We start from the raw sequence: 22,136 nt of genomic DNA, 5'->3' as shown, positions 1-22,136 counted from the left end.
ACATTATAGGAAGGATGTGGAAGCATTGGAACGGGTGCTGAGGAGATTTACCAGAATGTTGCCTGGTATGGAGGGAAGATCTTATGAGGGAAGGCTGAGGAACTTGAGGCTGTTTTCGTTAGAGAGAAGAAGGTTAAGAGGTGACTTAATTGAGGCATACAAGATGATCAGAGGATTAGATAGGGCGGATAGTGAGAGCCTTTTTCCTCGGATGGTGATGTCTAGCACGAGGGGACATAACTTTAAATTGAGGGGAGATAGATATAAGACAGATGTCAGAGGTAGGTTCTTTACTCAGAGAGTAGTAATGGTGTGGAATGCCCTGCCTGCAACAGTAGTGGACTCGCCAACACTAAGGGCATTCAAGTGGTCATTATATAGACATATGGATGATAAGGGAATAATGTAGATGGGTCTTAGAGTGGTTTCACAGGTCGGCGCAACATCGAGGGTCGAAGGGCCTGTACTGCGCTGTAATGTTCTATGTTCTATGACACGCAGTAGCTGTTCCTTGAACAAGCTCCAGATTTCCATTGTGCCCATCCCCTGCAGTTTTCCTCTCCATCCGATGCATCCTAATTGCCTCATCGCATCCTAATTGCCTTTCCCCCAGATATAACCCTTCCCCTGCGGTATATACCTATCCCTTTCCATCACTAAAGTAAACGTAATCGAATTGTGGTCACTATCAGCAAAGTGCTCACCTACCTCCTAATCCAACACCTGTCCTGGTTCATTACCCAGTACCAAATCCAATATGGCCTCGCCTCTCGTTGGCCTATCTACATACTGTGTCAGGAAACCCTCCTGCACACATTGGACAAAAACGGTCCCATCTAAAGTACTCGAACTATAGCGTCTCCAGTTAATATTTGGAAAGTTAAAGTCCCCCATAACAACTACCCTGTTGCTTTTGCTCCTATCCAGAATCATCTTTGCAATCCTTTCCTCTACTTCTCTGGAACGTTTCGGAAGCCTATAGAAAACCCCTAACAGGGTAACTTCTCCTTCCCTGTTTCTAACCTCAGCCCATACTACCTCAGTAGACGAGCCCTCATCAAACGTCCTTTCTGCCACCGTAATACTGTCCTTGACTAACAATGCCACCCCTCCCCCTCTTTTACCACCTTCCCTGAGCTTACTGAAATATCTAAACCCTGGCACCTGCAACAACCATTCCTGTCCCTGCTCTATCCATGTCTCCGAAATGGCCACAACATCGAAGTCCCAGGTACCAACCCATGCCGCAAGTTCACCCACCTTATTCCGGATGCTCCTGGCATTGAAGAAGACACATTTTAAATGACCTTCCTGCCTGCCGGTACACTCCTGCAACTTTGAAACCTTACTCATGACCTCACTACTCTCAACCTCCTGTATGAAGGAGCTACAATTCAGGTTCCCAAGCCCCTGCTGAACTAGTTTAAACCCTCCTGAAGAGCATTCGCAAATTTCCCCCCCGGATATTGGTACCCCTGGGGTGTTGGTGATAGGGGTGCGCGGCAGGCAGGCCCGCTGTGAAATTTAACATGACAGAGGCTTCACACGGATCAGATGTTATATGTTTTAGTCGTGAATTATTGATATTTCCATTGCCCCCAGCTACAGATAGTGACCCCCTCCCCCAATGCCCACTCAGTGTCTCTCTTGATCTTACTGTTACGTCTAGGTGTGTGCCCAGATGCACATCAGAGGTGGAGGTAGCTGCTGTTTTCCATGCCCTGTGGCCTTTGATGCCCTTGTTGAATGTCCTCTGGAGGGCCTGGAGCTGGGGACCCCGGGTGCCTTACTGGTGTTACTGGCATCGCTGTGCCACCCTAGTTTGCCCGCTGCCCTTGAGATGCACCAGTATCAGGCGGGAGGGATTCGGGAGAACTGGAGCCCTCCATCGTATCCTTGGTGGCAGGGATCTAGTGCTTCCTCCTCCCTGAGGGTGCCCATAGTGCCCTCGGGGTTTTTAAGAGATAGAGGTGCAGCTGGATGAGGTCTAGAGACCTCTGGGTCATCTGGCTTTGCCAGTCCTCACGGCTCCCCATTGTCTGCACCATAATGTCGACGCCCTCAGCGTTGCTCCTCTTTCACTGGGCCACGTTCTGCAGTGCCTCGGCAATGTCCATCTGCACCTGGAACACATCCCTCAGTGGCTAGCAGTTGAGTCCTGGAATCCATCAGACCTCTACTGCTGTCTCCCTCGGATGTTCCTGCCTCTACCTGATGCGCTTCAGGAACTGTGTGGTGCTAACCAGATTGTGCCCCAGAAGCCTGCCCACTAATGTCACCCACCAAGCTATGTGTTTCTGCATCAATGGAAGGTGGGGGTGACAGCTGTGATGCTTCAGTGGTGGTCTTTTCAGAGCCCTCCTCCGAGGTGGTCTCTTGGGTGGTGGTAGGGAGGGTGGGGCGGGAAACATCTCCAGGTCACCCAGTCTCATAAGGTGGAGATCCTGCGAGACAATGGACATGTGATCAGTGAGAAGGAAGGATCTTTTTATCTGGCATGAACAACTCACTTGAGACAGTCATTTGGGTGAAGGGGCAGTGGATCCTCATCTCTCTGACGCAGGCCAACCTCACTGTCGGTGACTGCTCTCTCCAGGTTCACCCCGCGATCTCTAGGGCCCGCTCCTCAAAGGGGGTGAAGACTCGGATCTCTGGTACCTTTTTCTCTCTCTCTCTCTCTCTCTCTCGTGCCCCTCCCCCCTCATCTTGACCCTTTCCTGTTTTTTAGAGGCTATCTTCTCCTGTGGGAACAAAGAGAAGGCATAGTAAGCCGTCCACTTGATGGGTTAGGGGGTCTATAACACGTGGCATGGGTGAGCACCGCACCTGGACATGAAGGGGTTTTGGTGGTGGCTGTCCGGGGTTGCTGGGGAACAAGCACAAAGATTGGTGTGGAGAGGGTGCGAGGTGTCAGCCAGTGATCTGTGGGGAGGTTTGGGGATTTGAGGGGTGGCAGGCGGAACTGATACCAGGAGCGAGGTGGTAACTTACCCTTCCAGCTCGGTGGAGGTCGTTGGTCCCTTCAGACATTGTCTATCTGGTCATGCTGCCCGCACTGACAGCCGCAGCAACTGCCTCCCAGGTGGCATTGCTGACAATGCTGCTGGGCCTCTGACCCTTCAGAGTAACAGGATGCCCTGTCTTGCTTCAATAGCATCACAAAACCTGGCCAAGTCGGCATCGCCGAAGCGAGGAGTAGGTCGGCACACTGCCATGCTTGTGCCTTGACTGGGAATGAGTGGTGAAGGAGCGTTCCATGTCAGCTCCCTTTTAGCAGGGAGGCGCTGAAGCGCGATCCTGGTGAATCAGACAGCAAGACAACCAGTAATGGCGAGATTCACATGGCGGCTCATTATTGGCACTAAGTTCTGTTAAATACCGGCTGCGATCTCGCTGAAGCGGCCATCAAGGAACACCCTGTCAAACGCGCCCAAAATGACACTTAGAAATATTTCCGTTGAATTGTGTCCGTTTTCACTGTTGTATGTAGGAAACATGGCAGCAAACTTGCATGCAGCAAGCTCCCAAATGAGCAATCTGTTTATATGGTGTTGATTGAATTATAAATATTGACTAGCACAGGTGATATCTCCCTTGCTCTTCTTCAGAATACTGCCATGGCATCTTTGACTTCCACCTGGCAGTGCAGACAAGGGATCACTTTAATGTCTCACCCAAAAGCTCTTGCGGCAGTTTGCAACAAATGCTTTAGCTCTTACATTTATTTAATGGGAAGAAGTCTTACAACACCAGGTTGAAGTCCAACAGGTTTGATTCAAATCACTAGCTTTTGGAGCACTGCTCCTTCCTCAGATGAATGAAGAGGTATGTTCCAGAAACATTTATAGAGACAAAGTCAAAGATGCAAGACAATGCTTTGAATGCGAGCGTTTGCAGGTAATGAAGTCTTTACAGATCCAGAGATAGGGGTAACCCCAGGTTAAAGAGGTGTGAATTGTCTCAAGCCAGGACAGTTGGTAGGATTTCGCAAGCCCAGGCCAGATGGTGGGGGATGAATGTAATGTGACATGAATCCAAGGTCCCGGTCATCCGCTGCAGGAAAGGATGTCCCGAAGCGTGATACATTGGCGAGGCCATGCAGACGCTGCGACAACGGATGAACGGACATCGCGTGACAATCGCCAGGCAGGAATGTTCCCTTCCAGTCGGGGAACACTTCAGCAGTCAAGGTCATTCAGCCTCTGATCTTCAGGTAAGCGTTCTCCAAGGCGGCCTTCAGGACACACGACAACGCAGAATCGCCGAGCAGAAACCTATAGCCAAGCTCTGCACACATGAGTGCGGCCTCAACCGGGACCTGGGATTCATGTCGTATTACATTCATGTTTCTGGAACATATCTTTTCATTCACCTGAGGAAGGAGCAGTGCTCCGAAAGCTAGTGATTTGAAACAAACCTGTTGGACTTTAACCTGGTGTTGTAAGACTTCTTACTGCGCTCACCCCAGTCCAACGCCGGCATCTCCACATTTACTTAATGGTTTAATAACTTTAGCACTGTGCAGGAATGTGATTGCCTTCTCTCAGAAAATAATTTGCACATAGTTGGACAATTCTAATGTGTAAAATATTTCTTAATTTCCATGTTTTCTATTTGCTAATGCTAATAAATGTGTTGATTCCATCAGCTAATCCACTCCCAGAAATTATCTGGCTCCATAATGGAAAAGAAATTCAAGAATCAGAAGACTTTCAGTTTGAGAAGAATGGAAATGAATACAATCTTTTTATTCAGGAGGTATTTCCTGAAGATACAGGAAAATATACATGTGAAGTTTGGAATGACATTGGGGAGGTGCAGACACACGCAATACTAACTGTACAAGGTATTATTCTTTCCAAAGTGTATCTCAACAGTTTAAGTAGAAACTGATATTGCTTCTGTGTTTCATACATTATCCTTTTCATTTAGAAATTGATGGCTTTTAAAAATAAGTAATTGAAACTATGGAAATATTAACTTCAGTTTGTATTTATAATGTCACACTAAATTATGTCACAACATTTAAGAAGCTTTTAACAAACAATGCTTAAAACTTCCACTGAGTGGTAGATTTGAAAGTAATATGAGCTATTCACTTGCTTTGTAAGATCAGTTCAGAGCACAGCATTATTTTGCTCAGCCATCACAGGATAGATAACTTCAACATTTTGGGTGCATAGGAAACATTTGACACAATATGCCCACCATATCTATGCCACAGAAGTTTCTACTTTCAGGGATTTTGAGAGCCTGGCTTCCATGTGTTGGTTCAATGCTGACCTGCAGTAGCTATTTGTAAACTATTTGAATGTGCACCGATGAAAACATTGGGGTACCATCTAGACATTAAGCACATCCTGGCCAGAGAGCAAAATTGGGCAAGGAGGATCGCACATATGCGACAGAACCGGCCTGAATTGTCATCACTTTATTCGGCACGGTAGCACAATGGTTAGCTCTGTTGCTTCACAGCACTAGGGTCCAGGTTCGATGCCCGGCTTGTGTCACTGTCTGTGTGGTGTCTGCATGTTCTCCCCGTGTTTGCGTGGGTTTCCTCCGGGTGCTCCGGTTTCCTCCCATAGTCCAAAGAAGTGCAGGTTAGGTGGATTGGCCATGATAAATTGCCCATAGTGACCAAAAAGGTTAGGAGGGGTTATTGGGTTAGGGGGATAGGGTGGAAGTGAGAGTTTAAGTGGGTTGGTGCAGACTCAATGGGATGAATGGCCTCCTTCTGCACTGTATGTTCTATGTTCTAAATAGAAAGAAAACTGCATCACCCTACCAGATATTCTTTTGTGCACTGTCCCCAGATAAATTTTGGTGCCCAGATGGTGAAGACAAAAATCTGCTCAACTAATTGGTAATAAGATCAAATCTATTAAAAGGAATACTTAGAACATCAGAAATAGAAGAATGGGTAGTTTATCTGGCTCGCCGAGCCTGCTTGGCCATTCGGTATGATCGTGACTGACCTTGGGTTTCATCTCCATTTTCCCACCTGCTCCCCACATCTCTTAATTACCCGGGAGACCAAAAATATCACGATCTCAACCTTAAATATATTCAACAATAATGAATACACTGCTCTCTGTCTCTTTGTCGAAGCCATAAATATAAATTGTAAATAGCTGAGACCCCAACACTGCTCCTTGCGGCATCCTAATAGTCCCAACCTGTCAACTTGAAATTGCTCCGTTGATCCCTTCTCTCTGTTTCCTTTCCATTGACCATTCCCCTATCCATGCCAAATCCATGAGCCCTTATGGTGTATTAACCTTTTGTGTGGCACCTCATTGATGGCCTTTGGGAAATCCAAGTACACTATATTTACTGGTTCGTCTTTATCTACCCTATTAGTTACATCCCCAAAGAACAGCAATAAATATGGCAGACAGTACTGCTCTCTCATAAAACCATGTTCTTTTCCCCTTTTTTAATAGCTTTCTGGTGGTCTTTTGCTAGTTTCTAATACACTCTTTGCAACATTATCAGCATCCTTTTTTAAAATCTTATTCTGTTGTTAACCTCCTTAGAAAGCCATGGATGGATCTTTTTCATTGAGGGTTATTCTCTCGATAAAATCTATTTTTGTTAAACAATTTGAATTGTTTCTTTAAATATTTCCCACTTTTCATTTACCTCCATCCCTTTTAGTCTTGTTACCTAATCAAAGTAATCAGCATTCCCCCTCATACCTATGTAATTGGCTTTGTTTAAGTTTAAGGGGTGCAATTCTCCCATCGGGAGACTAAGTCCCGACGCCGGAGTGAAAACCGGAGTGTTTCACTCCGGGGTCGGAGGCTGTTCCCAGCCCCCTATTCTCCCGCCCCCGGGGGGCTAGGAGCGGCGCCGCGTCATTTACACGTGGCGGGCCTTGGCGCCGCGTAAAAGCGGCGCCGCGTAAATGACGCCACCGGAGCCACGTAAATGACGTCACCTGCGCATGCATGGTTGCCGTCCTCCCCGCGGCCGCCCCGCAAGAAGATGTCGGATGGATCTTGCGGGGCGGCGGAGGAAAGGAGGTCCTACTTCAGAGAGGCCGGCCCGCCGATCGGTGGGCACCGATCGCGGGCAAGACCTCTTTTGAGCCCCCACCCGGTGCAGGAACCCCCCTCCCCCGCCCCCCCACAGGCCGCCCCCCCCCCCAGCATTCACGCGCTGTTCCCGCTGGCAGCAACCAGGTGTGGATGGCGCCGGCGTGAACCTGCCGTGTTGGGCTGGCCGCTCGGCCCATCCGGGCCGGAGAATCGCCGCTCGCCCGTTACCAACAGCAAGCGGCGATTCTCCCAGCGGCCAGCCATGATTCGCGCCGTGCCTGTTTGGGGGGGGCGGGAGGATCGCGTGTGGGCGTTGGGGCGGCGTGGCGGGACTCGCGCGGCGCCACAGCAATTCACCCACCCGGCATGGGGGGGGGAAATTCCGCCCAAGATTCTCCTTTGTGATTGGAGTATGTTGTTTTCCAACTTAATGTGGAATTCAATTTCATTATTGTTATAACCCTACAGGAGGCCAGGGATCTGCCACCTCAGACACCCTGTGGTCTCACCTGAGTACGATTTACACAGATGAGGGAGCGGAGCTAACCCCCCTCTTCCTAGGACTGCAGGGATCTAAATGCTCCAGTCCGGGGGTGGGCCAGGCGCCCCCTTTGGGGACTTGGAGGTGTAATAGTAAGGAATATAAATCAAAGCTTTGCGACAGTCATCGCTTCGAAGTGATCACTTGCCTGAGATGTTACACTGGCAACAAGGATTAAGTGGAGCTGCAGAAGGCCTCAGAAGGCCTCCATTCAGGCAACAGATATGCAGATATGCCCCTCATCGGTAAGCTAGAAGCATTTGATGCCAAGGCGGGGGATTGGACCCTGTACATTTAGCGAATGCGCTTCTTTTTTTATCTGAATAACATAGTCTGGGATGACAGACAGGTGGTGGCACCCTCGCGGTTTGCTACACAGAGACTCACAGCATGAGCAAAAGTTTAACTTTTCATGACTCACCTGTCACCTGACAATTTGTGGAGCTCGTTACGCTGGTCAGCAGACATTTTAATCCGAAAGCACCGTTAATCTTTCGGCGTTTTCATTTCCACATGACTTCTCAACACCTGGGCGAACCTACAACTGAATTTCTGGGCCATTTGCGAAAACTCCCCGAGTCCTGTGAGTTTGGCTCGACATTATCTGGAGGATGTTTGGTTTGCGGGATCAGAGGTGAGGCGACCCAAAGAAACTAATCTGGACCTGAAGAAAGTGACCAAGATAGCTTTGTCCCGGGCAGGCGCAGAACACAGTGTCCAGGAGCTCCGATGGATGGCCATCTTGAACCTCAGTTGCCCAACAGCACAAGGAGCCCCCTTCTCCCGTGCTGCAGTTCCGGACTCCCACCGTTGGGGGCCTCTATGGTTGACCAGGACCGTCGGTAACATTTTCCTGCCAAGGGACGCCGTGTTTCCTGCACACCGGAGACCCCTGACACACTGAATGAACACACTGGCACCAGAGGGAATCGATGGGGCAAGCGCCAACGAGAAATTACATCCACCCAGCACCCCGATGACCATCCCAGAAGGTGGACGCATTTCGTTGATAACAAGCCCACCGCCTTTAATGCATTCTGGCACCAAGGGTGGCGCTTATCCAAGTGATGGTCCAGATCACTGATTTCCTGACACGGATGGAGCATGGTACCGGAGCGACGGTTTCTGTGATCAGTCGCCGCACGTACAATCTAATTAGCTCAGAGATACGCATCTTGGCATTACAATGTACTGATGCTGGTGTCGTATACCGGGGAGCCATTGAAGATCGCCGGCACCTCAGAAGTCCCAATGGAATATGGGGCTCATTGGGCGAACTTACCACTGGTAGTGGTAAAAGGGTCAGGCCCAGATTTGCTGGGGCGTGACTGGCTGAAAAGTCTCCAGATTGACTGGCAGCAAGTATGCCGGATGTACCCCGATAGGCCGGATGCGATATTGCCACATTTCCCGGGGGTATTCTAGGGTGGCCTCAGTACCATCCAGGGGGGACCTCCACCAAGATGTCAGTAGACCCAGAGGCCCAACCACACTATTTTCAGGCCCGCCTTTGAAACCAAAGTTCGATGCAGAACTGGACCATTTAGGGAAGTTGGGATTTATCCGCCTGGATCAATTTGCAAATTGGGCAGCGCCGGTCGTGCCGGTTATGAAGTCTGATGGTTCTATCTGCCTCTGCGGAGATTATAAAATGATCATCAACCGAGCGTCCCGTTTGGATCATCACCCAGTGCCCTAGATTGAGGACCCATACGCAAGGTTCAGCGGAGGAAGGGCTTTCACCAAACTCAACACAAGCCACGCTTATCTTCAATTTGTCTTGGACCTGACCTCATGCAAATATGTGACCATCAACACACACAGGGGTTTATATGAGTCTACCAGGCTGCCAGTCGCAGTCTCTTCAGCATGTGCCATATTCCAAAAGGTGATGGAAAATATCCTGCGAGGATTGCCACAGGTGGCAGTCTACCTGGATGATGTGCTGATTACTGGTTCCTCCGATCAGGAACACTTGAAAAATTTAGTGGATGTGCTAAGTCATTTTGCGGCAGCCAGGGACCGCAAGCAGAGCGAAAAGCCCATTTTCCACGTGAAGGAGGTAGTCTATTTAGGCTACAGGCTGGACTGGCACGAACTACATCCAGTAGACGATGAGGTACAGTCCATCCGGCAGGCACCCATACCAAAGGATCCCACTCTGCTCGCTCTTGGGCCTTATAAACGTCTATGAGAAGTTCATCCCAAACTTGGTGACAGTGTTGGCCCCACTGCATCTGTTGTTAAATAAGGGCCAGTGGTGGTTTTGGGATCCACAGCAGCAGACTGCTTTCGACAAAGTGAAAAGATGACTGTCATTTTCACATCTGCTGACTCATTTCGACCCATCAAAACCTTCGTTGCTCACATGCGACACTTCACTCTATGGAATCGGGGCCATCCTGGCACACAAGGGGGACGATGGTACCGAGCGGCCCATTGCATTCGCTTCCCTCACTTTGGCGGCAGCGGAGCAGAATTACGCTCAGATAGTACAAGACGGTTTGATGCTTGTGTTCGGCGTAAAATGGTTCTATCAGTATGTCTATGGACATGCGTTCACAGTGTACACTTGCCATAAACTCCTTTTGGGGTTGTTCAGGGCAAGTCCCCCAGTGGTCTCCGCCCGCATTCAGAGTTGAGCTCTCCTCTTAGCGGCATATGAGTATGTTTTGGAACTTGGCCCAGGGATGGAAATCGCCCATGCGGATGCTCACAGACGCCTCCGGCTTCCCACCAGTATGCCAACACCGACGGCATTGGACCAAGTAATTGTGACCTGACATTTTATGGACTCTTTACCTGTGACAACACCCCAAGTAAAGGTATGGACAAAGTCAGGCCCGCTGCTGGCCAGGGTCCACCACATAGGCGGTCCAGCACCTCCCAAAGGACCAAAGGGCTTTTACCACAAAAGTGGCAGAACTCAGCATGGTGGACGATGTCCTGCTATAGGTTCCCCAGTGGTCATCCCTGAACGCAGCCAGGGGGCAATTTTGTAAGACCTCTAGAGCAGACACCCAGGGGCCTCTAAATGAAAATGTTGACCCAAAGCTGTGTGTGGTGATCCGGCATAGACGCGGCTATCAAGAAGTTGAGAAAATAGTGTACACAGTTTCCCCAGGGCAACATTGAGCACTGGTCCACATAAACATGGACCAGGTGTAACAGCACGTCGGAGTGTCCCAGGCCATCAGAGTCCCCCAGGTGGTCGAGCTTTGGGCAGGGTGGTACTCTGGTACTCCTGCTGGCATCAGTACCTTGACACTGCCAGCCCTGCCCCTTTGCACTGCCACCGAGGCACCCTGGCAGTGCCACCCAGGCACCCTGGCATTCTCACTAATGTCGTAACATAATCCTTTATTATCAGGGCTACTCCTCCAACTTTTCCATTCTGGCTGTCTTTTCAAAATGTGATGTAGTAATCTGGATATATCTATTTGTAACCTTGTAACCATGGGCACAATCCATCGGCCTAATGGCACACGACTTTGTGACATGTCGAGACCGTTGTATCTCGTTACAGGCCTCTCACTAGATTCGCGACCTTTGAGACGTCTTGTGAGATTTAACCAAACCACGCGAGACTTTGCAACCACACCCAGCAAGAGCGAGATCCAGATACAGGGGCGTCATTCTCCGCCGGCGGGAGTCTCCGTTCTGCCGGCGCTCGGGGGTTTCCCGACGGCGTGGGGGTGCCCCACAATGGGAAACCCCATTGACCGGCCGGTGTTACGGAGACTCCCGCCGGCCGGTCGGCGCAGAAATGTGGCGGGGCGGGTAGGAGAATTTCGCCCCAGATATTTGAATTAGCTGTATGGCTCATTTAAATTTGTCTGTGCCAGACTCTCCCGGCGCCCGGACCAGAGATGCCTGGACCAAGCGCCATTTAGTACTTGTGCACACAAACGTGGACCAGGCGTAACAGCACCTGAGGGGGTCTCCCAGGCCATTGGAAATCGCCAGCAGATTGGAGGCAGGCACTGCCATGTTGCCAGGGTGGCAGTGCTGGGGTGCCCAAGTACTCGAGTGGCACTGCTAAAGGCCTGGGCCTGTCCATGAAGGGAGGAATGAGAGTCATGTGAAGCGTAGTGGAGGGAAGGGCGGTTATGAAGGGGTCTCATAAAGGTTAGGGAATGAAGGTTACGGGCCCTCAAAGGGGGTTCCCAAAAGGAGGGTGGTGGGGAGGCCTGAGAAGGGGGAGCTTCAGCTACCTCATAGTGGGTTGTCCTCACTTGGGGGGGAGGGGGGGGGCTAATGCCCATGTGTGTGGGGGTGATGTTGCCTGTGGGTGTGGTGTGTGAGGGACCATTGTTGAAAACATTTCTAAGTGTGGGCTTGACTTGGGAGAAACTCCCCAAGGCCCCAAAAAATGACTAAGGGCGCGATTTACCGACTGGAATCGGGATGGGATTTGGCTGGTGAATCCTGCAAGAGGCCTCTTCAGAGATTCCTGATGGTCGCTATGCCTCACAAGATCAAATGAGATCTCGCGAGATTCTGCATAACTGCTCAATTAACTATGCCTGCACCAGAACTAACCAGTCCCTAGGATCTACGGCCTGGCTGAGGAGACCCCAGCTAGGCGCGCTTAGCAATGGTCTCCACAAAGAAGGACTAGGCAGAACAGCACTTGGTGGGGGGGGGGGCATTGCCCAGGTGCCAGGCTGGCAGTGCAAGATGCCTAGGTGACACTTTGTCCGTGCTGGGGATCGGGCCAGGGTTGCCCTGCCCGTATGAGATGGGGTGTTGGGGGGTTCAAGGACCTCCCAACAGGTGTGTTGGGGTGTCCAGGGGTTAACTTGATGGCACGGCGGCACGAGAGTGGCATGGTGGCATGATTCCGGTCGGTAAATCGCGCCCTCACAGCACCAGGGATCCGAGTTCAATTCCAGTCTTGGGTGACTGTCTTTGTGATGTTTGCATATTCTCCCCGCGTCTGCATGGGTTTCCTCCGAGTGCTCCAGTTTCTTTCCACAGTCCAAAAATGTGCAGGTTAGGTGGATTCTCCATGCTATATTTCCCCTTAGTATCCAAGGATGTGCAAGTTAGTTGCGGTTATGCGGATAGGGCGGGGGAGTGGGCCTAGGTAGGGTGCTCTTTCTGAGGTTTGGTGCAGACCTTATGGGCTGAATGGCCTCCATCTCACCTAAGGGATTTGATGTGAAATAACCTTTCACCTAAATCTTTCCCCACTCTGTTCGCTGAAAGCTATTTTTTCCTAACCTGACATACTTGCTACCTCACTCTTGTGTTTGTTTGTTTGTCCTGTCCCTTCCTGTCACACTTAGCTTACCATTGCCTGTATTGTTACCCTGCAATATTGCCTTGTTCTTTCTCTTTAACTTAACAAATCTTCCCTCATCTGAGGCCCCCTACCCCTTGTTTATTCAGTTTATAACCCTCTTTACAGCTCTAATTATACAAATCACCAGGACAATGGTCCCACGCAGTTCAAGTGAAGTCCATTCTATTGGTACAGCGTCTTTGTTCTCCAATAGTGGTGCCTGTGCCCCATGAACTAAAACCCATTTCTTTTATTTTAGCCAGGCATTCATATTTGTGCCAATTTGGTCTTGGCTCAAGTGGTAATGCACCTTTGTGGTCATGCTTTTATCATTTATTCCCTAGCTGCTCATCATCCCTCAGTAGACTCTCAGTAGACAACCTATTTCATTGGTACCCACACGCAACGTGACAATTGTAACCATCCCTTCCCACTCTAAGTTCCTCTCTAGCCCAGAGGAGATGCTCTTAACACTGGAACGGAGCAGGCAACACCACCATTTGGACTCATGCTCTCAACTGCCGAGAACAGTATCTCTGCCCCTAACTATACTGTTCTCCACTACAATGGCATTCCGTTTCACTCCCCCCGCTTGAATGTCCCCCCCGTACTCGGGTACCATGGTCAGTTTACTCATCCACACAAACTGCAAGAACCTTGAACCTGTTGGACAATTGCTAGGGTTGGATTCCTCCATTGCTACCTTCTGGGTCCACATACCTGCCTCACCCGCAGTCACACCCACCTGTCCCTGACCACACACCAAATCAGAAGTACCTCGGCTGAGGGGTCTAACTGCTTCCTGGAACAATTTCCAAGTAACTTTCCCCTTTGCTAATGTATTGCAGTGTCCGAATCTTGGACTCCAGCTCATCAGCCCTGAGGAAAAATTTCTCAAGCTGCAGACAATTACTGAAGATGTGGGGCACGATTCTCCGATCGCGGGACAGAGTGTCCGCACCGTTGTGAACGCCGTCGCCTTTCACGACGGCGCGAAACAGGCACGGGCACTAGTGATTCTGTCCCCCACAGGGGGCCAGCACGGTGCTGGAGCGATTCACGCCGCTCCAGCCTCACTTCCTGGCGCGCACTGGGGGCGGCACCAACCCGTGCAGGCGCAGTGGCGACGCGCCAACACGCGCATACGCGGTGGCTTTATGGAACACGCCGGCCCCGATGCAACATGGCGCGTGGGTTCTGGGGCCGGACGCGCAACAAAGTAGGCCGGAGGGGGGGAGAGGCCAGCCCGCCAATCAGTGGGCCCCGATCGTGGGCCAGACCCCATCGGAGGCCCACCCCAGGAACGGAGCCCCCCCTCCCCCTCCCAGGCCGCCCCCGACCCTTCGCGCAATGTTCCTGCCGGCAGCGACCAGGTGTGGACGGCGCCAGCGGGACTCTGCTTTTTCCGCGTGGCCGCTCGGCCTATCCGGGCCGGAGAATCGGCGGCCCGGTCTCATAGAGCGGCCTGCGACCGGCGCCGCACCAAACACGCTGGCGCAAATGGTGCCGATTCTCTGCACCTCGGAGAAACGCGCGCCGGCGTCGGGGAGTTCTGGCGCGGTTGCGGCGATTCTCCGGCCCGGCGCGGGGCTGGGAGAATCGCGCCCGTGAATCACCTGGTGACCACCATGCCACTGCTGCATCACATTATCTACTCTGTCATCTTTATTGTTTTCTATTTAACTAATTAGTTTAGAAATGTAGCTCAATTATTATCTGTAGTTACATAATGCAGTTTAATTAGTTAAGCTAGAAATTTAATGCATTAATTATATCTCTCCAGTACCAGCTTAAACTACTGTCTCCATTTATAGGGATAAAGTCTTCAAACTCATCAACCATTCATTCACCTGCTCACCTAATTAATGTTTTTGAACACTCATCAGTTACTGAAGGATGAAAAAAATATTAAAAAACAGCGCCTGCTTTCCCTTCTGCACCAAATTCCTATCTGCACCAAATTTCCAAGTCAGTACTCATTCCTCATTGCATTCAGATTTCATCATCCCCATTCTATGTGATAGCAAAACCTCTCTGTTTCTATAAAGGTAACTAAAAAGTACTAGTCACTTAGGATGAAGCTGCACTTAGTGAGGAATAGAATGAAATAGAAAGTAGAGCAATTCATGCGAAAGTTTATGGCCTAGAAATTAAACCATACCTAAAATAAGCATGTAGATAATAAGCCACATCGGGTTGCCCAGGTACCACATTAAATAAGGACTGGCTTGCAGCCAGTATTCATCAGGAAATCAGGCATCATAAAGGGGAGGTGTGTTCTGGCTGTGGACAAGAGAGAAACTTGCCAAATGTTTTTTAACAACTAGAAAGGTCCAGAGAGGGCACTCAGATTACCTGATGTTATATTGGAAGTACCATTTCAGGCTATGGAGAGGAGGTGGAAGATATTTCCCATAGGGGTCAGCAAGGCCTCCAGTAACCACTTCTGTTGCCAGTGGCAAGATGTCACCGAGGAGGTGAATGCCTGGACCTTAGTTTCAGGACGTTCCTGAAAGGCCAAAAGAGGTTCGATGATCTCGTAAGAATACCTTTTATGGTTTGGCCACAAGCCTAGGATTCTCTGGTAAGCTAGGGAGGAGATTGCTGAGTCTTTGGCCTTGATCTTTAAGTCATCTTTGTCTACAGGAATAGTGCCAGAAGACTGGAGGATAGCAAATGTTGTCCCCTTGTTCAAGAAGGGGAGTAGAGATACCCCCGGTAACTATAGACCAGTGAGCCTTACTTCTGTTGTGGGCAAAATCTTGGAAAGGTTTATAAGAGATAGGATGTATAATCATCTGGAAAGGAATAAGTTGATTAGAGATAGTCAACACGGTTTTGTGAAGGGTAGGTCGTGCCTCACAAACCTTATAGAGTTCTTTGAGAAGGTGACCAAACAGGTGGACGAGGGTAAAGCAGTTGATGTGGTGTATATGGATTTCAGTAAAGCGTTTGATAAGGTTCCCCATGGTAGGCTACTGCAGAAAATACGGAGGCATGGGATTCAGGGTAATTTAACAGTTTGGATCAGAAATTGGCTAGCTGGAAGAAGACAAAGGGTGGTGGTTGATGTGAAATGTTCAGACTGGAGTCCAGTTACTAGTGGTGTACCACAAGGATCTGTTTTGGGGCCACTGCTGTTTGTCGTTTTTATAAATGACCTGGAGGAGGGCGTAGAAAGATGGGTGAGTAAATTTGCAGATGACACTAAAGTCGGTGGAGTTGTGGACAGTGCGGAAGGATGTTACAAGTTACAGAGGGACATAGATAAGCTGCAGCGCTGGGCTGAGAGGTGGCAAATGGAGTTTAATGCCGAAAAGTGTGAGGTGATTCATTTTGGAAGTAATAACAGGAAGACTGAGTACTGGGCTAATGGTAAGATTCTTGGCAGTGTGGATGAGCAGAGAGATCTCGGTGTCCATGTACATAGATCCCTGAAAGTTTCCACCCAGGTTGAGAGGGTTGTTAAGAAGGCATACGGTGTGTTAGCTTTTATTGGTAGAGGGATTGAGTTTAGGAGCCATGAGGTCATGTTGCAGCTATACAACACTCTGGTGCGGCCGCATTTGGAGTATTGCGTGCAATTCTGGTCGCCGCATTATAGGAAGGATGTGAAAGCATTGGAAAGGGTGCAGAGGAGATTTACCAGAATGTTGCCTGGTATGGAGGGAAGATCTTATGAGGAAAGGCTGAGGGACTTGAGGCTGTTTTAGTTAGAGAGAAGAAGGTTAAGAGGTGACTTAAGTGAGGCATACAAGATGATCAGAGGATTGGATAGGGTGGACAGTGAGAGCCTTTTTCCTCGGATGGTGATGTCTAGCACGAGGTGACTTACCTTTAAATTGAGGGGAGATAGATATAAGACAGGTGTCAGAGGTAGGTTCTTTAGTCAGAGAGTAGCAAGGGCGTGGAATGCCCTGCCTGCAACAGTAGTGGACTCGCCAACACTAAGGACATTCAAATGGTCATTGGATAGACATATGGACAATAAGGGAATAGTGTAGATGGGCTTTAGATGGTTTCACAGGTCGGCGCAACATCGAGGGCCGAAGGGCCTGTACTGCGCTGTAATGTTCTATGTTCTGTGTTCTATGCACTCCCGGCCTGGCAAGCTCCATCACGGAGACAGGCATGCCCTACTCTGCGGTTTTCAAGGAGTTGGCCAACATTTTTAAAGAGTCATGGTTCATGGCAGCCCAGAGGTGTTGTGAACCATAGGTTGTATGAGGATACATTTTAAATGGTGAGTTCAAAAGGTCCTGTTCATGACCTCAGTGCCGAGCCATGATCTCCATTCACTCCATATGGCCCCTCAAAGCACTATATCAAACTATGAACCCACCCACCACCCCATGACCCCTCCTGCCCCATGTCAAGTTTGAACTTACCCACATCCCCCATCATGCCTCTCATGCCAAGCTATGGCAGTTCTATACCCATTGACCTATTATATATTTTATGGAACTAATGAACCCAATAGTGACTACAGGATATTAAAAAAAACTTTAAAAGATAAGTCATTCATTCATTACATTCCACTATGCTAAGAAATGTCCTTTCATTGCAGCCCAATAAAATTGTTAATCATCCAGATCCTTGAAACATCAATAACAAAAAGCGCAAGCATTTGAAACAACTTAACCTTGTGTAAATACACATTACGTGATTGATAGCAGAGATCAAAGAGCCAGAACTGCCAATCAAACAATGTTTTCCCTGTACATGAGTTTCATCAGAGTAATTGATGTCTGGACTCTCATCCAAGCCTCAGTATGTATGTTTGAACATTCAAGGATCCTAGCAAAAGCCCTACTTTGCTCGGTCTAGGGGGAAAGAGATGGAGCCTTGGTGACCTCTCTGATACAATGATGGACTTCAAACAGTGAGTTGTCACTGAATCACCTGCTGGAGCCTGAAATAAGCCTTGTTATGTGCTATCAATTATTTGGTTTCAGGCTCATGTTGTTGAGATATGGTTCAGTCATAGTCTCTTTTGTAAAGATGCTCCTCAGTGGAAGGATTAGTGCTTCCTGAAGACCATTGTGAGTAGACCTCCTATGCAGAGCCCTCCTTCCTCTTCTGCCAGCTGTTCCCAATCTCTCTATCTTATTGCCTTATCCTCCTCATTCTTCAGCTCAAATGGGAGCCCTCTAGACCATCTGGGCAACCCGATTTGGGTAAAACCAATGCAGCAAAAAAAAAATTTTTAATAGTCAGAATTAAGTTATAAAAGTCAGAAAATGGCCTGAAAATTATCTAGAAATTAACTAGGAGCTGAAACAACAAAACAGGAACTGATTTGTATGTCGTAAATAGACACTTTGATTTGCACTGCTGAAGGCTTTTTGTTGCCTATTGATGCCTTGAGCTGTGGAGTGAAATTATCACTTGGTCAAGTGCAGGGACAGCTCAATTTTAGCAAAGGCTCCTACAAAGCATAGGACTCTTATTTAAGTATTTTAATTAGTGCTTTAATTGCTTACAGTGTGCACCTTGGATGCCCACAGTAGAACTTGACCCATTTTTACGTGACAGAATTCTTACTTTTTTGAAGCATGTCACAATGAAGTCATGGTTGGCTTGGAGGTAGGATTGCCAACTCTGGTTTGATGTATGCCAGGAGGTTCCATTGCAGTCGTTGCTACCTCCAACTGCTGGTCTCCCATTATTGGTCACCCGCACAACCATTCTCATGGTGCAATGTCTTCTCACACCAATTGGAAGGCAAGCAGTGTTTTGATTATCTGACTGGGTGATGCTTGATTGTCAGTCAGCCAGCCCTTTCATCCAGTCACTAATAATTTTATAATTGGTAAACATTCAAACAAAATGAAAAATAATCACAAACAACTTTTTAAAACCCTCTACTTGACTTTTTCCCCTGAGGTGGCTCAGCAGTGTCCAGGAAATTAAGCTTCAATTCTTGACACTCCAGTACTGGAAGGTTGGCAACCCTATTTGAAATTATGATATGTTTGAACAGGAATAAATTGTATGTTTCGTACTGTCCAACGTGGTTTTATATCAGAAAAAAGTTATACAGAAGTCTCTTCTGATTCTGTAGAGCCTCAGGATGGGATACAGCCCTGGTTTATCAGCAAGCCAAAAGCTGTGACTTCGACTTTAGGGGAACACGCCCTCATTTCATGTGCCATCGCTGGAGATCCGTTCCCAACTGTGCAGTGGATGAAGGATGGGCAAGAGGTCATCATTGATGAAGACTGCAAAGTCCTCCAAAATGAGGATGTATTCACACTGTTCGTCAAGAATGTTCAGCTTCATCATGCTGGCCAATATGAAATTCTGCTCAAGTATGTTTAAAATGCACTCTAAGTCTTTATCCTGTCGTCGATATAAACTGTGCAATAATCAAAATGTGGTTTTATATTTCCTATTTATGGAATGATCATAAATGTGTATAAAGAAAGCGTTTATGATTTCACTGTGAGATGCTAATCGCAAAAAGTTTGCTCAATATAATTTATTTTATTGTAGGTGTACAGATGTTCATCAAAAGTTTTATTTATAGTTTTAATGTAATTTTTTTTTATAAATTGCAGTTTGTCGTTTTATTAATTTAATCTGACTCCATTATGTGGCCTTTTCTAACATGGCCTTTCACAAAATGTGTCTGAATTTTCAACAATTTGTGCTACTACAATGGCTTTCCACTCAATTGCCTTATTTTTTCGGCACCATTTCCGCAATGTTGGGGTAATCGCCACAAAAGATTGTGGAAATTTAAGTGCAAATTCAGCACAACTTGAGTGTCCACAATGTTTTGTGCTAGTTCTAAAAATATTACACAGGCCACAACCACAAAACTGAGCATAGTTTTGTATTCTGTTTAGCAGTTATTTTCTGTAATTTAAAATGGAGTTACTTACAGCTGGTGGATTGACGTTGTGGGCTCGATTTTACAGCACCCTTCCCCCCTTTGCTGGGCATGTTTCTATGGAGGGGTGGGGAGGGCAGGTAAAATAAAAGGGGTGGCAAGCTCATTACCATCCCACCCACCCCAGAGGTGTACTGCATAACATGGCAGGTACTGGATGTCAAAATCAGCAGCCCGCTTGCTATAATTAATTAAATAATTAAGGGTCAATCAATTAAACTTGTTAACAAGCCAATTGACTTGTATAATACATTGTCCATGCCATTATGTGGTAGGCAGGGGCAGGCAGATGGGAGTGGGGAGGCCATTTAATAAAATATATCCCCACCTGACTTCTAAAACAGATCCTCACACAACCCTCACTGGGCGACCCAATCTCTCCCCCAATCAGATGGGCCAGCAGCTCTTGAAGGCATGATATCCTCCCCATCAGAGGCAAGAGGCCTTGCTCCCAACCTGTTTAGCCCACTGGCAACATTTGATTTATCTTGCAACGGTGAGTGCAAGAAGTCTGCCCCCCCCTAAAATCCAGCCCAATGATTTAAAGCGTTTCTTTTGGCACGATCCACCGGCCATGCTGCTCCAGAAAAGCATCTCGCCCTGGTGCAGCGTGACCGCTGAAAGCCAGGGGACTCTGCTCCTGGGATCTACCCAGCTTGCAACACCTCGTGAGATTCAACGCAATCTCGTGAGACATTGCAAGGGGAATCCTGCCCACAATGGGCGGGATCACCTTTTAGCAAATCAGCATATTGGAACGAGGCAGTAAGTCTTACTCTAATGTGCAGATTCCCGAGGCACCCGAGGCTTTGGGATTCAATCCCTTCTCCTCGGGGACCCTGGGCGAGTGCCGTTTGGTGCTGGTCCCCATAAACGGCGTCCAGACAGAGCGGTACTCGTGCGGGTCTCAAAAGGGTATTGGAGGCTCCAGGCCTCATGCCCTTTGGGCAGGGTGGTGCCCTGGCACTGCTGATGCCACCTGGGTACCCTGGCAGTGCTAGCCTACCACTCTGGCAATGCCACATGGGTGCCACCCTGGCACTGCCATGGTGCCCAGGTGGCACTGCCAGCTGGCATTACCAAGGTGTCAAGCTGGCATTTTTGTGCATGCATGCAATCGGGCCAGGGTTGCCTGCCATAGGTGTTGGGAGGGGGTGCGGGGAGGTGTGGGGGTTTCCCACGTTGTGTTCGGACTAGGGGAGGGAGGTCGAGGATTATTTTTAGGGCCTCGGAGATCAGGACACCATTTTTAAATGACATCCTGTTCTCTCGCTAAAACAGAGTTCTGGCGAGCGGAGCTCCCCATTGTAAAAAGCGGGGCTCTGTGCAGCCTCGGCTGCACATTACTCATTCAGTCCCCCTATTCAAAGCGAGTCTCGTTGAATAGCCATGTGTTTCTACGCACTACGAGTGGCGGGAAACATGCAGCTAAACGTGCTCATCAATTCATCACTTTGTTCCCTTGTGGGTGGATCGCGCCCTTTGTGTCAGAAACCCATTTTTACCTCGACTAATCAAACTTTACTCTTGACTATATCAAGGTGTACTTTTAAAGCAAATTAGTTTCTTAAATTATGTTTTAAAATGTTGCTCATTCTGCCGTACGGTAGATTTTGCTTTCAGCGAGATGTAACTGAGTTTGAGCGGAATCTCATGGAGAAATCTCTATTCAAAACAGTTGTAAATGTGGGCAAAATTACACACAAAGTGGAAATGCCAACCCAGCATGCACTTCAGTTTCTCCTGGCTAGTTAAATTTTCAACGAGTCTAAATGAGCTGATTGAGATTTATGTGTGGTTTCAAACTAGCTTGTATTTCTTACTGCTTAAACTGGGCTGCTGCTTTTCAAGAATACCAAACATTCCGTCAAGATGAACTGCAGGAACTCACCAAGGCTCCTTAAACAGCACCTTCCAAATCCCTGGCCACTGCCATTTAGAAGGACAAAGCCAGCAGTTAGAGGGGAACACCACCACCTGAAATTCCCCTGCAAGCCACTCACCATCCTTACTTGCAAATATATCGCTGTTCTTTCATTGTCACTGGCTCAAAATCCTGAAACTCCCTCCCCAACAGCCCTGTGGATGTACCTACAGCTCATGGACTGCAGCGATTCAGGAAGGCAGCTCACAATCACCTTCTCAAGGATAATTAAGAATGGGAAATCAAGGTTGGCCTAGCCCTTGAATGAATAAAAAAAAAATTTTTGGCTGGACCTTGATAGATTTCTGGATACGAATGTCATCAAGGGGATATGGGGATAGTGGGGGAAAACCATGATCTATTTGATTGACAGAGCAGGATGGCCTTGGGCAGACCTTCCTGCTTGTCCACCTCATACCAGTGATGGCATCAAAAATTATTTCTGCTGG

General features: G+C 48.4%; 1 protein-coding gene across 6 annotated transcripts in view; it reads left to right on the top strand.

The window, feature by feature from the left end:
* Nucleotides 1-22,136, top strand: part of LOC140390388 (myosin light chain kinase, smooth muscle-like) — a 612,875-nt gene that overhangs the window by 400,675 nt on the left and 190,064 nt on the right. For all 6 annotated transcript variants that reach the window (XM_072475553.1, XM_072475527.1, XM_072475536.1 and 3 more), the window contains 2 exons: nt 4,649-4,846; nt 18,933-19,179. In XM_072475553.1, the coding sequence (XP_072331654.1) occupies nt 4,649-4,846; nt 18,933-19,179 (445 nt within the window). The remainder of the gene's footprint in view (nt 1-4,648; nt 4,847-18,932; nt 19,180-22,136) is intronic.

The sequence above is a fragment of the Scyliorhinus torazame genome, chromosome 2, assembly GCF_047496885.1.
Source record: "Scyliorhinus torazame isolate Kashiwa2021f chromosome 2, sScyTor2.1, whole genome shotgun sequence".
NCBI classification, from domain to species: Eukaryota; Metazoa; Chordata; class Chondrichthyes; order Carcharhiniformes; family Scyliorhinidae; genus Scyliorhinus; species Scyliorhinus torazame.
This window is presented reverse-complemented; position numbering and strand designations above follow the sequence as displayed.